We start from the raw sequence: 15,050 nt of genomic DNA, 5'->3' as shown, positions 1-15,050 counted from the left end.
CTTACACGAGATATCTCGTGAAAGGGAGGAAAATTCTGTCTTTGTAGCAGCTGCAGGGAGTGCTGATAGCAGTCAAGGTCAACCGTTCTGGCATACCAGATAGATGGGACCATCTGAAGAAGTACCCCACATGACACTTTGGGGAGATGTGGATTGGACATTCAACTTGAATCCTTGGGGGGGAGGGATTTGGAGATGCTTTCAATATGTAATTTTCGCGCCTATTGCCTCAGACTTTGCTTTCCTTTCGTTGCATTCAGTTCATACTCAGCAAAAGTACCTTTCTCTACAAACATGGAGTTTTGAACGGAAGCACACCTGAGAATTTTTCACACTTATATGACCGTTGCAGCATCCCCATGGCCACGTGGTCAAAATTTCGATGCTTGGCAACTGGTTCATACTTATGACATATTGCAATGTCCTGGGATCATGTGATCAGCTTTTGTGACCTTCTGACAAGCCAAGTCAATGGGGGAGCCAGATTTAATTAACAACTGTGTTACTAACGTGACAACTGCAGTGATTCACCTAACAAGTATGGCAAGAAAGGTCATAAAATGGGGCAAAACTCACTTAACAAGTGTCTTGGTTAGCAGCAGAAGTGTTGGTCTCAGCTGTGGTTGTAAGTTGAGGATTACCTGTACTGAATTCTATTACTTTCTTTAGATTCTACTTTTAGTGGAACTATTATATCATCATCATCATCATAATCTTTTAACGACCCCATAATCCCTTGTGGGGTGGAGTCTGGGCAACGGAGCTAGCAGAGTGTTTAATGGCCGGATGCCCTTCCTATCGCCAATGCAGTGTTTTGTTCAGCAGATATATTGTTGTGGCCCGCCAGTGGCCAGCGAATCTGGTGACAGAATCAGACAGTGAGGAGGTTTGGGAGGAACATGGGCCAGTCCTGGAGTCTGGGGAAGGCTCTGACGAGTGCTCTGCGTCGGAGGCAGAGAGGGGGCCAGGGCCGTCTGACAGTTGTCAGCTGCCTTCAAAGTCGGACATCAGTGGGGCAGAAGAACAGCTGGATCCTGTTCCCAGTGTGCGCATGCACAGAGCTGCCAGGAGAAGGGAACAGCTAAGGAACAAGGGTCGAATCAGGAGTAAAGCCACAGGTGGATGGTGAATGGCCCCTCCCATAGGGGATAAAGAGGAGCGAAGGGGAGGGGAGTTTGCAGGAGACAATTAGTTCATTTGCAATGTTCCTGCATTTTTGCCAAGTATTGTCTGTTACAGTGTGGAGTCTGAAAGCCTTCTGATTGTGAGGCAAGAGTTAGTGGAACTATTATATATTGGAATTAAAATTGTGTGAGAGAATACTTTAACAACAATAACAACAAAAAAAGCTCTACCACATTGGCGTAATCAGTCATTAAGCCGGGGTGCTACTGTAACATGGTCTGGGAAAGAGAGAAGAAGAGAAAGTTGATGGTATGAAAATTATCTGACCTGGTCAAAGATGTTTGAATCCCAGGGGGACCAAAACAATTTTTGCAAATGTTGATACCCCACAGTTTGCATTCCATCATAAAGAAGAGATGTCCAAGATATACCTTGAACATGGGGTAGAAAAGATGCTGGCTCTTCTAATATTTATTTCTTCATTGTCAAATGTTTTTATTTTTATTTTATCCTTTTAATTGTCAAGACATTTATTTACTTCTAGGTTGATTCTCTGATCAGTTTCCACCCATTGCTTCTTGCCCTGCCTTCAGGTGCTTTGAAGAATAGGTTGACCCACTGTCCTCCCCTAGAGGTGCTGAACTATAATTCCCAGAATTCTCACCCAGGCTGACCAAAGCCATCTGGCCCACGAACGTCAAGCAAGACAAAAGGGCAAGCCCATTTTAGAATTGAACATTTTATTTAGGAAGTACCCCGTGCTTTTTGCTGTCAATATATTGGACTTTGTTCAACATTGCCCCTGTAAAATAATGTAGCATGGTGAAACATTCAGAGGGGGGGGAAAATCTCATAAGGAATAGAGGTAATGAGCAGATATTGTCAAATGTTATGCATTTTCTCTTTAAAAAAAAAGAAAGAAGAATTTTGACTTTGGGGCTAATATAACTTCTGTTCAACTTTCTTTTAGCTCCTTGGCTGAAGAGCGAGAGACTGGAAGATGTTAAGTTTGCAGTCAGCACCTGCATTTCTAAAAGCAGAAAGGCACGAATGCAAAGCCTCTTTCTCATAACAACAACGGGTGATCACAACACTTGGCCAGGACGGTAACGTATCAGGGTAAAACCCCCTTTTTTTTGGATTCAGGGTTTGAGTTCCGATTTGGAAAAAGGGGTTTTGCATTTAACTGGGCGGCTTCTCTCTGCTCTGTGTCACAGCTGGCCTAAATCTTGAAGTGATGTACTTTTCCGGGACAAAGGTTTGTAGCGTGTGTGTGATCATGTGATGCCTCTGTTGGAGCTTCCCTTTTGACCACAGGAGCGGCGACTGTCGCTGCGTGTTCGTGAGAATGAGTCTCGTGTGAGGCGCTGGTATGGTTGTGCGAATGGACGAGGTCCAGGACAGTATTGTTGTGTCCTGGGGAAACAATATTTTTTGCATAGTGATGCTCGATCAAATGGGCGTGAGGAATTCCCACCTGGAAAACAAAACAAAAACAACAACATGCAAACATAGGTGAGTCTTCTTCGGTCATGAGCCGTGGTGGCGCAGTGGTTAGAGTGCAGTACTGAAGGCAAGTTCTGCTGACTGCCGGCTGACTGCAATTTGGCAGTTCGAATCTCGCCAGGCTCAAGGTTGACTCAACCTTCCATCCTTCCGAGGTGGGTAAAATGAGGACTCAGATTGTTGGGGGCAAATATACTGACTCTGCATACCGCTTAGAGAGGGCTGTAAAAGCACTGTGAAGCGCTATATAAGTTTAAGTGCTCTTGCTATTTTATCCTGCTTTGAACTCTCCAACGCATTAACCCAAAAGTTAATTAAGAAAATCCACTGAAAATTGAAAAAAGAAAATCAAGAAAATCGATGGCTCTTAGTATGTTCAATACGGGGACTCCTCATTCATTTAGTGACCCTTCGAAGTTACAACAGCCCTGAAAAAAGTGACTTATGACTGTTTTTCACACTTATGACCATTGCAGCATCCCCATGGTCAAATTTCAGATGCGTGACAACTGACTCACATTTATGACGGTTGCAGTGTCAAAGGGCCCTGTGATCTCTTTTTTGCGGCCTTCTGACAAGCAAAGTCAATAGGGAAGCCAGATTCACTTAACAACCTGGTTACTAACTTATCAACTGCAGTGATTCGCTTAACAACTGTGGCAAGAAAGGGTGTAAAATGGGGCAAAACTCACTTAACAACAGTCTTGTTTAGCAATGAAAATTTGTGGTTGTGGTCATAAATTGAGGACTGCCTGTAACCTGGCAGTTGGCAAATGTTGGAGTAGAAGTCAAATGAATAAAACTGAAAAATGGCAGTTAGTCCTGCAGTTTAGTGGAGGGTTGTTCTTTTTGTTATTGTAAGGCATATGGCTAAGGCATAATTTGTTATAACCGCAGTTTGTTGAAAGAATAGCATGGCAATTAAGGGGCCAGTGTTAAACTGGGGAGATCTAGATTCAAACCCTTCCTGGCTAGGTAAATTTCTGGGTAGCTCTGAGCCAGTTATTCTGTTCTCAGCCCAGCCTACAATCCAAAGGGCAGTGGTGAGGATCAAAATAATAATCTCAGAGAAAAGGAAGTATATAAATAAAAGAATCTATGGTTTACAAATCATAAAAGGCTGCATTATGCTAAGGCAAACTCAAACAAACCCAGGGGTGAAATGCTCCCGGTTCGGACCAGAATGCTGGATCCGGTAGCGATGGTGGCAGATGGTTCGGAGAACCGGTAGCAAAAATCCCCCCCACACACACACACCATGCCCAGCTGAGCCGCACGATCATCAGAGGCTTTTTTTTTAATTTTGAAAAGCATTTTTTCTACAACCTCTTCCGAAGAAAAAATGCTTTTAAAAGTAAAAAAAAAAAAGCCTCTGATGATCGCGCGGCTCAGCTGGGATCATCAGAGGCTTTTCAAAGCAATTTTTTCTGCAACCTCTTGGCCGAAGAGGTGGTAAAAAAAATGCTTTGAAAAGTCTCTGGCAACTCCCAGCTGAGTAGCCTGATCGACAGAAGCTTTTCAAAGCATTAGAAAAAATGCTTTGAAAAGTTAAAAAAAAAAAAATAGTTGACCACGCCCACCCAGTCACATTAACCACCCCCCCCACTAAGCCATGCCCACAGAACCGGCAGTAACAAATTTTAGATTTCACCCCTGAACAAACCGTATTATATATCAGAGCTATTATATTATATACCCATGTGAAGGGATGCAGGGGAATCTATAGCTGGAACAGGAAGTCAATTTTGAGCTCCTTGGATGGACAGAAACCAAGAGATATGTTCTGGAGTTCAACTTCCAGAATTCCCCAACCTTCTGGCTAGGGAATTCTGGGAGTTGAAGTCTACACATCTTAAAGTTGGTGAGGATGAGAAACTCTGGTGTGGAGGAAGGGGAAGGAGGATGAACAAAATTGCCTTTAATGTATATACCTTGATATCAAAGATGATACAGTCTGACTCATACTTTTCATCTTTAGGTTTTTCAGTGGCAGCTTGCGATCTAAACACAGTCGCTCTGCAGAATCCAAGATGCTGGAGAGAAAGAGGGGGAAAAGGAAACATTAAGATATTTCCATGCGAACCCAAAAAGCTACTAATGAATTAAAGAATCTGGTCAGGTCACAAACCAATTCCATTGCACCCTGGTGGCGCAGCAGACTAAAGCACTGTTATTAACATCAGCTGCCTGCAATTACTGCAAGTTCAAATCTCAAATCTCACCAGGCTCAAGGTTGACTCAGCCTTCTATCCTTTCTAAGGTAGGTAAAATGAGGACCCGGATTGTAGGAGCAATAAGCTGACTTTGTATAAAATATATAAAAGTATGAAGGCTATTGTTTAACGCATTGTAAGCCGCCCTGAGTCTCCGGAGAAGGGCGGCATATAAATCTAATTAAAAAAAAAATCGTTAGAGTACTCGGCATCATATTCTTCTTCAGATATTGATGGGAAGGTTGGGGATGCATTATTTCTGGAGGAATTGTGATGACATTGACATTGCACAGAGGTTAAAGCAGGGGTAGGTTCTACTTACCTTTACTACCGGTTCGCAACGGGGCCACATGCGCAGAAGCATTTTGATGATGTCCGGGTCAGTGGGCGGAGCCTCCCGCTGGTTTTACTACCAGTTCTATAGAACCAGTGCGAACTGGGGGCAACCCACCACTGGGTTAAAGTGTAGGATTTGGGCTGGTGAAAGCCAGAATCAAGTCTCTATTTCTCTATGGAATATTTGGCCTTGCATATTTGTTTAGAATGTGGTCCTGGTTTGCTAGGAGAAAGAGGGGGGGGGAGGAAGGGAGGAGAGAGAGAGAGGAAAGAAAGAGGGGGGAGGGAGGGAGGAGAGAGGGGAGAGAGAGAGAGAAAGAAGAGAGAGAGAGAGGAGAGAAAGAAAAGAGAGAGGGGAGAGAGAGAAAGAAACAAAGAAGAGAGAGAGGAGAGAGAAAGAAAAGAGAAAGAGAGAGAGGCGAGAGAGAAAGAAAAGAGAGGCAGACAGACAGACATGGCAATTGCTCAGATAGGTTTGGAGTTGACCCTCGCACTTACTCCTTCTCCTGCTGCTTTGGGGTGGCAGTCATGATGGTTGTCGTGAGCTTCCTTAGCAGAGCAGTTGGTCTCCACAATAGCAAACTCCACATAGTAAGCTTCAGGCTCCAACTGAAATCAAAGCAAGAGACGTTTCAGCTGGATTGTGGGTAGAAATGGCTGGGAGAATGAAATTTTAGTCCTGTCTGCTGCATATCCCCACCATCACCCGTGGTCGCCTGTTCCGACTGAATTTCCCAGCTTCCTTTGGCAGAGGGAGAGGTAATTTGTGATTCCCCAGAGCCCCTAAGAAATAAGGATTTCCTAGCTTTTGCATGGCTGTTTCATCGCTTCTGTTTTAGAATATTTACAATAGAATAGAGCTGGAAGGGACCTTGGAGGTCTTCTAGTCCAGTTTCCTCTGCTCAAGCAGGAGAACCTATACCCGTGATGGCGAACCTATGGCACGCGTGCCACAGGTGGCACGCAGAGCCATATCGGTGGGCACGCGAGTGTTGCCCTAGCTCAGCTGATTTTCGGGCCTTCCGGGCCCACTGGAAGGCTATTTCCGGCCTCTGGAGGGCCTCCGGGGGAGGGAAAGGCATTTTTGCCCTCCCCAGGCTCCTAGAAAGGCTCTGGAGGCTGGGTAGAGCGAAGAATGGGCCTTCCAGTCCCACCGGAAGTCAGTATATAGGCCATTTCTGGTCTCCGAAGCGCCTCCAGGGGGATGGGGAAGGCTGTTTTCGCCCTCCTCAGGCTCCAAGTAAGCCTCTGGAGCCTGGGGAGGGCGAAAAATGGGCCTACTGGGCCCACCGTGCCATCGCGTGCCAAAAGCGGGGGGAGCGCAGGGGTGTCACGTGTGCTTGCGCGGGGGGGAGCGGGGTGCACTGAATTATGGGTGTGGGCACGCGTGAGTGCGACAACCCCCCCCCACGCACTCCCCCCACTGACCGATACCATTTCAGTCAAGTGGCTGTCCAGTCTCTTCTTAAAAAACCTCCAGTGATGAAGCACCCACAACTTCTGGAGGCAACTTCTGTTCCACTGTCCTCACTGTTAGGAAATTTCTCCTTAATTCCAGGTTGCTTCTCTTCTTGATTAGTTTCCATGCGTTATTTTTTGTCCTGCCTTCAGGTGCTTTGGAGAATAATTTGACCCCCCCCCTCTCAATTCTTCTTTTCTTTAGACTAGCCAAACCCAAAACCTGCAGCCGTTCTTCATGTGGTATTTCATCTGGTGGCTGTTTCTAAGTTTCACTTGACTGGGTATTGGCCGTAATTATATTTTATCAATAAAATGTCAGTGAATCCTTGTTCACTAGAGTCAGAGGCTTGGAAAGTAAATTTAAAAAAGCCGTCTTCAGCCCCTGGTTCTTGAAAAGGTATCTATCCCCTTTTTTTTCTTAGCAGCTGGTTCTTTGCAGAGTCTTGGTGCTCTCCGATCTCGGTTGTTTTCTTGCAGACATTTGATTACCCAAACTAGGTAACATCATTGGTGCTAGTTGATCATCGGTCTAGCACTGATGATGTTACCTAGTTTGGTTAACGAAACGTCTACAAAAAAAAAAACAAAAAAAACCCCACACACCCGAGCTCAGAGGGCACCAAGGACCCCTCATTTCAATCCTGAGCTACAAATATTCTCCTTTGTTGATTTCTGGTTCTTTTCCTAGACTTTTGCAGAGCATAATTGCCACCCCCCCTCCTATCTCCTCCTGCTTTCTCTTAGTTCTAAGTATCAAACCTTTAAACTGGAAGAGGTAATCGGAGATTTGCATACTAACTTTGTGCTGCCCTCTTGAAATCTCAAGGACTTCATAAGCGTGTTCGGGCAGTTGTTCATTGTGTTTATGGAGCACGTATTCAACACATTCTACCACATGAGGGTCATTCCGAGGCAACAGAATTGGACAGATTGGACAGTTTCGTCTCACATCTTCAATAGAATCTGAAAAGACAAAAAAAGAAAAAGTCAAGAAGGGCATTTACAGATACAGGTTAACAGAGTTGGAAGGGATCTTGTAGGTCATCTAGACCAACCCCCTGTCCAAGGAGGAGACCCTACACCATTTCTGACAGATGGCAGTCCAATCTCTTCTTGAAAGCCTCCAGTGATGAAGCTCCCACAACTTCTGAAGGCAACTTCTGTTCCATGGGTTGATTGTTCTCACTGTCAGGAAATTTCTCCTCATTTATAGATTGACTCTCTCGTTGTTCCGTTTCTATCCATTATTCCTTGTCTGGCCTTCGGGTGCCTTGGAAAACAGCTTGACCCCCTCCTGTCTGTGGCAGCCCCTCAAATATTGGAAGACTGCTATCATGTCTCCCCTGGTCCTTCTCTTCTCTTCACTAGACTAGCCATGCCCAGTTCCTGCAACTGTTCATCGTATGTTTGTAAAGCGGGTGGCAGTCTTAGCTGAAAACGGCTGCAAAAAAAGCAGGACATTGTGTACCATTTCGGACAAATGGTTGTCTAGTCTTGTCTTAAAAATTTCTGGAGGCAAGTCGTCCCACTGATTCATTATCCTGACTGTCAGGAAATTTCAGGCAGAAGGTTAAAAAAAAAAAATAGTTGGGCAGCAAGTTCAAATTACAGCTTTTGCAATGGGAGACCGTAAGGACAGACGGTGCTTGAGTTATGACCACAATTGAGCACAACGTTTATGTTGCCAAATGAGACTCTTGTTAAGTGAGCTTGCTCCATTTTACGGCCTTTCTTGCCACCGTTCTTAACTGAATCCCTGCAGTTCTTTAATTAGCCACACACACAGCAAAGTCAATGGAGAAGCCAGATTCATGTAGCAACCATGTTGCTACCATAGCTTAACACCTGCACTGATTCAGGAGTCTCCAACGTTGGCGACTTTAAGCCTAGTGGACTTCAACTCCCAGAATTCCCCAGCCAGCAAAGCCTCTCATTTTGCAGTTAAATGTTTTGATGTTTGCTAAGGAAGAGCCTTGGTAGTACAGTGGTCTAAAGCACCCTGTTATTAAGACCAGCTGCCTGCAATTACTGCAGGTTCGAATCTCGCCAGGCTCAAAGTTGGCTCAGCCTTCCATCCTTTCTAAGGTAGGTAAATTGAGGACCCAGTTGTGGGGGCTATAAGCTGACTTTGTATACAAAAAGGATGAAGGCTATTGCTTAGCGCACTGTAAGCCGTCCTGAGTCTCCGGAGAAGGGCGGCATATACATCAAATTAAAAAAAAAAATGTTCAATAAACATTGAGCCATAATTTTTCCTAGTTGATCCGAATAATGATTGTTCTTGTTCTAGATAATGAAATTGATTGGGAATGCCCTAAATGCAAACTAAATTGGAAAACTTCCATAGCAGTTTTCCAATTAACAGGAAGTACCAACAACAGAGTTAATTCTCCTGCACTTTCATTTCCTGGACTGGACAGCTTAGGGTTCTGATTGGCTGGGAAGAAAGGAAGGAAGGAAGGAAGGAAGGAAGGAAGGAAGGAAGGACGGAAGGAAGGAAGGAAGGAAGGAAGGAAGGAAGGAAGGAAGGAAGGGTTTATACAAATTTAATAAAATGAAACGAAACGAAACGAAGGGAGGGAGGGAGGGAGGGAGGGAGGGAGGGATGTTGAATGCTTTATTAAGGGTGTGTAAGTGCTTCCAGTCCATATCCAAACATCAAATTGATTTGAACTGTCAGTTTGATTCAAGCCCATCATTTGAATGGACTGAAAGCAGCATTTTAATTTGTATTCCTAAACAGATTGAGAAAGAAAAGTTTTTGCAGATGCAGAATAAACAGTTTGGAAGCATCTGATTCAGTGATCCATTCTATCTGATTAGATTGGCTTGAATTGCCTTTCAACTGAATTAAAGCAATGCATAGTTAGCCTCTCGGGGGGGGGGGGGGGAGAGAGATCTCAGGACCCTAAGATGCTGCTGAATTTTAAAGAAGGGCTGGGTTAGTAACTCCATCATCATAAAAAGTTAATAAAGAAGGACAGGAAATGACAAGGGGCCAGTGGCTCAGCTCTTAGTTTCTTGAACCCAGCCCAGTTAAAAATCCAACTGGGACAAAGATGAATTACCTGGTTCTGAGTGGCATTTCACAGCAACCACTTTCTCGACGCCCTCATCACTGAGAATCTTGACATCACAATCTCCTTCAACAGCCTGGAGATACAAGCCATCAAATTAAACAGGTTAAACTTTAACTTAACATTATTTAACTAACCATTTTGGGCTACTGCTTTAAAACTGGTGCTTCTGGGGGTGGATTTATAGCATTAGTAGGATTCATTATGGTCCATTATAGCACATTTCACGTTCTTAACAGATAGGAGATTATTAAAATGAGCACAATGCACTAATAACTTTGGTAGACTATTTTGTGAGGCAGCATCATTACAGTAGCTAGTGCACTGTGGTGGAATGTAGTCTGGATTCCCAGGTGGGAGGGGTTGCATTCCAGCGAAGCAAGAGACAGCAAAGTTTAGACAGTTTGGTTGGGAAGAAGAACGTCAACACAGCTCCTCTGTAGAAGTTCTCAGAGTACTGTATGCATTTAATGATGCAAGAGGTTTGCTTTAGTGTGGCACGATTTTGGTCTATAGGTAAGGAACAATAAAGGAAAATTGCTTTGCCCTAACTTAGCGGGAAGGGACAGGGTGGCTCAGTGGCTAAGACACTGAGCTTGTCGATCGAAAGGTCGGCAGTTCAGCAGTTCGAATCCCTAGTGCCGCGTAACGGGGTGAGCTCCCGTCACTTGTCCCAGTTTCTGCCAACCTAGCAGTTCGAAAGCGCATAAAAAATGGAAGTAGAAAAATAGGGACCACCTTTGGTGGGAAGGTAACAACTTTCCATGCGTCTTTGGCATTGAGTCATGTCGGCCACAGACTGCAGCGCTGACTCTTCGGCTTTGAAATGGAGATGAGCACTGCCCTCTAGAGTTGGGAACGACTAACACATATGTGCGAGGGGAACCTTTACCTTTAATTTAGCGGGTCTTTCTTGGTTTTGAGCCTGACATGCATATTTGCTCCAAAACTATCTTATTGGTGCCTTTGGGGAAACATTTGCAGGTGTGGTAATATGAGAACTTCTACTTGGCCAGTTCCATGTTGATAAAAATTGGACAGTAACCTTAAACCTGGGGCGTCCAACCTTGGACATAGCTTGCTGGGGAATTCTGGGACTTGAAGTCCACAGGTCTTAAAAGTTGCTGTGGTTGGATACCTCCTATAAGGCACTTTTCATGGAATCTGGCATGGGAACAATTCAACTTTGGACATCACGGGGTGAATGTGAAATAAGGATTGACTTCTTAATTCCTGGCTAATTCATTGTTCAGAGTTGAAATGAAATCTGGCTAGGTAATGTGCGCTCAGAATGAATGCCCATGGAATACATTAGACACCGCTGAGGTTTCATTAACCCTTTGTTCACCACTACATCAGTTTGTGTGTATATGTGTTCAGAAACTCAATTTACTCTTGGTGGAGTGGTAAGAAGCCACCTGTCCTCTCACAAAGTCTTACATTTTCAAGAACTTTCAGACACTTACATGGTATTTTTGGGGTCTTACAGTACATTTCTCGAGAGGGGATGGATCCAACACGTGACAGACTGTCTCCAGAAGACTTAGCTCAAGGAATATTATATTCCCACGGGGTCTCTAAAACGAAAAATTAGCATGAGAATGTGTACTTCTCAGTATCAACTGCTTTGAAGAAAATACACCCAACAGGAAATTTCAATGCTGCCTTAAGTTAAACACGGTTCCTTTGGAGGTTGCAAGGCAGGAATGGACAAGGCTGTCCTGTCCTGACGTCAACATCTGCTCTGCTCTGCAATGTGGTATGAGGTTTTCTTGTAGGCCTCAGTTGATTACCCAGTTGTTGGTTTTGACCAAGTCTGGGTGGAAAAAAATTGCCTCTTTCTGACATTGCATGGTTCACATGTGTGCATATTCAACCACCAGCATTGTGGCTCCAAAAAATGGCATTGGGTAGTCCTGGCCTGTCTACCTACAGATACTTAGGACAACAGTTTGGGACAGGGGTCTAATGAAGATTGAATTGTTGGGAAGGAGCTAACATTTTGCTCAGTTGGAGAGTTCATACAACACTTAACCCAGTTGCAGAATGAACCATTTCCTAGATTTCCATCCCACGCTGAACCATTAAATAACCCAAGGAGCTGAGCTGACATAACAAATCCAACTGGTGCTCACATCAAGTTCTGCATATCCAAATGCAGTCACAGAAACATGCTCTGCGCTGGTTAAACGTGTTGTGCGTATGGTGCAGATCACGAGATGACCCCCCCTTCCCTTTCTAAGGATCTGACAACTAAAGAAGCAGCAGTCAGGAGTATAAGCATTCACTGGGATGGGTCGGGGGCAGTGTGTGTCACTATCAACAAAATGGTGGACACCCGTTGTCCACACCCGTCTAGCAATTCAGCTGAAAATGGAAGCTATGAGATTACAGAACATGGACTAGAAAGAGGCTGTAGACTGCCCAGATCTCAGCAGGAAGGCTACAGAAATTGACTGGCACAACATCACCTCCCCAAAACAATCACTTAACTGTCATTGATTTAGTAAATGAAACTAGGAAAAATTTTCCTCCCATTGTACTTACCCGGGGTACGACATGAGCATCCTTGATTACATTGAGAGCTTGTATGTATCCATGTAGACTATGCTCATTGATGTAGTCCACTGCCAATTTTGCTAATCTTTCAGCTTCTTCGCCGTTGCAATCTAATTGCGGCAACAAGTGATGACTAAACGTGCATCCTATAATCTGACCCAGGAGTACGAGAGCTACCAGGGAATTCATGGCTGGGTTCAGAGATGATCTCCCAGGCACCGACGGAAGGAAGGTAGAGGATCCGACGTCAGGTGCTCCTTTTTATGGAGTATTTCTGTTCGCTGTCCCCCCCGCCACCTGCCACTTGCATTGGCTTATTTGGGAGGATGCAATATTTGCCGAAGGTCCTGCAAACAAGAGGAAAGGAAAAATAAATATGTGGAGACATCTAGTCAAAGTTTGATTAGATAAGGGGAAAAAATGCAGATTGTGCGAAAAGAGGACAGTTGGTCATATTAATCCCAGGATACCACTGCAGAAAAGGGTATTTTAAGAATACAAAATTATATAGCAATGATGCACAAAGATAGTGCAGGGAATCGAACCCCGGTCTCCCCGTGACAGGCGGGGATATTTACCACTTGACCGACAGGAAGAATGCTATTATGTCTACTAACCCCCTCTCCTAAATCCCCCCTCCTACTTTCCCACACATGAGGAGGTGGCAGCATTGAAGCTTCCGGCCTAATATGGCTTCCAGAGCTGACAGGGGCCCCCCACCCTGCAGAAAGACCCACATCCTGAAAAATAAAGCAGACAAAACACAAAAGAAAGGGTTAACACCTAGCGCAAAGCCCCTTAACCCCCCTCCCCCCCCCAGTGGGACCTTTCGGCTTCTCAGGAAATTTATTGTGAAACTGTTTCACGAGCGCATCAGCATTTACATCCCAACTCTTAACCCAAGTAGCTTCAGCTAACGGGTAGCCTTTCCAATGCACCAAATATTGTAATCGACCCCTATAGAGTCTAAAGCGCAGGATTTTCTTCACCTCATAATGAGTCTCGCCTTGCACTACTAAAGGAAGTGGTGGAGCACAGCGCATGCGCTTCCGAATCCGTAAGGAAGGTAAGTAGATTTCACCCCTGATCAGTACTGTTACCGCCATGTGAAGCAGAACGTTGGAACATTGTAAAAATAACCCCAATTAATATATTAAAAGTAAAATTAAAATTAATAAGCAAGTTAAGAGGTTGTATTGTAGATTCTGCAGAAGGCTCAGTGTCACCATTGTGTGATGAGCTTGTGCTTACTCTGCAACAGAGTGCAGCACGAGAAAGAAAGAAAGCTCAAGCCACAACATTCACAGTTCTCCGACCAAGCTAAGCCAGGAGTCTCAAACTTGGCAATTTTAAAACTTGTGGACTTCAACTCCCAGATTCCCCATTCAGCATAGCTGGCTGAGGAATTCTGGGAGTTGAAGTCCATAAGTCTTAAAGTTGGCAAGTTTGAAGACCCCTGGGCCAAGCCATAAAACCCTAGCCAAGTTGAGTGTTGGTTTTATAGCTGATCTGATTAAGTGCGTCCGTATATTATGTAATATCTTGTGTGAACAAAACACATGTAACAAAATTGATGGGCTTTGTGTTGTGATGGCCCAGTGTTCCTCTTTGCCATCCTCACAGATGTTCTTGTCTATGGTTATAAGTCATCCACAAGAATTTCCATAACAAGAGGTTTTACTAATAATCCAGGTTAAGGAATTCTAGGTGAAATTAGAAACCAGAGACAAACACTCTCCAGGATTAATTAAAAAACAACAACAGAATAACAGAATAATGGATTTGGAAGGGACCTTCGAGGTCTTCTACTCCAACACCCTGCTAAAGCAGGAGACCCTATAGCAGTGATGGCTAACCTTTTTTGCCATCGCGTGCCAGGAGTGGGGGGGGGAATTGTTGTGCGCATGCGTGCCTACACACATAATTCTATGCACCCCGCCCTGGCGCATGTGCACACGACTCTCCCTTCCCTCCACTCCTGGTACGCGTTGGCCCGGTAGGCCCATTTTTCTCTCTTCCTAGGCTCCAGAGCCTTTCTAGGAGCTTGGGGAGGGCGAAAACCCCTGGAGGCCCCCTGGAGGCCGGAAATGGTCCATTTGCCAACTTCGGTGGGACCGGAAGGCCTATTTTTTGCTCTTCCCCAGGCCCCGGAGTCCTTCTAGGAGCCTGGGAAGGGTGAAAATGGACTTCCCCATCCCCCGGAGGCCCTCCAGAAGCTGGAAACAGACTGTTTCCATACTTTCAGGTGGTCCAGAAGGCCTGAAAATCAGCTGGCTGGCGCGCGCATGCGCCCACTGATATGGCTACCATAGGTTTGCCATCACGGCCCTATACTATTTCAGCAGTGATGAGATTCAGCCGGTTTGCACTGGTTTGAGCGAACCAGTTGTTAAATTAACCGCCCGCCCGCTATCGAAGTGGATCCTGGGCACTGCGCTGCAATGGAGAAACGGGCAACAGAGCGGCTGGTGCGAGGGAAGGCGAAGGCCGCTTTCCCTCTTTCTTCTCCTTGCTCCTCCTCCTTCTCTCGTGCCAGCCGCTCCATTGCCTGTTTTTCCATTGCAGCGCAGCGCCCAGGATCCACTTTGATAGGTGTGTTTGTGGGGGAATTTAGCAACCAGTTTGCCCAGGGTCAGGTTGCCCATTGCAGGAGGCTTTCCCGCATGTGTGGTGGAGCTGGAGGACAGGAATAGGCCATGCCTCCCACAACAGCCAATCTGACCCTGGGGCAAACCAGTTGTTAAATTATTTGAATCCCACCACTGCATTTCAG

The 15,050-nt window shown here is 45.2% G+C and overlaps 1 protein-coding gene across 1 annotated transcript; it reads right to left on the bottom strand.

Annotated features, from left to right (window-relative positions):
• Positions 1-1,848: 1,848 nt before the first annotated feature.
• AHSG (alpha 2-HS glycoprotein) lies at positions 1,849-12,518 on the bottom strand. Its single transcript, XM_034438884.3, has 7 exons — positions 12,266-12,518; positions 11,185-11,295; positions 9,710-9,794; positions 7,441-7,604; positions 5,679-5,789; positions 4,563-4,664; positions 1,849-2,602 (listed from the first exon to the last, which is right to left on the bottom strand). The coding sequence occupies exons 1-7, from the start codon at positions 12,464-12,466 to the stop codon at positions 2,348-2,350; spliced, it is 1,029 nt and encodes a 342-aa protein (XP_034294775.2). The 5' UTR covers positions 12,467-12,518; the 3' UTR covers positions 1,849-2,347.
• Between the last annotated feature and the right edge of the window lie 2,532 nt (positions 12,519-15,050).

The sequence above is a fragment of the Pantherophis guttatus genome, chromosome 6, assembly GCF_059756535.1.
Source record: "Pantherophis guttatus breed Tessera chromosome 6, ASM5975653v1, whole genome shotgun sequence".
Classification (NCBI taxonomy): domain Eukaryota; kingdom Metazoa; phylum Chordata; class Lepidosauria; order Squamata; family Colubridae; genus Pantherophis; species Pantherophis guttatus.
Note: the sequence above shows the minus strand (reverse complement) of the source record. Positions and strands in the feature narration are given on the sequence as shown.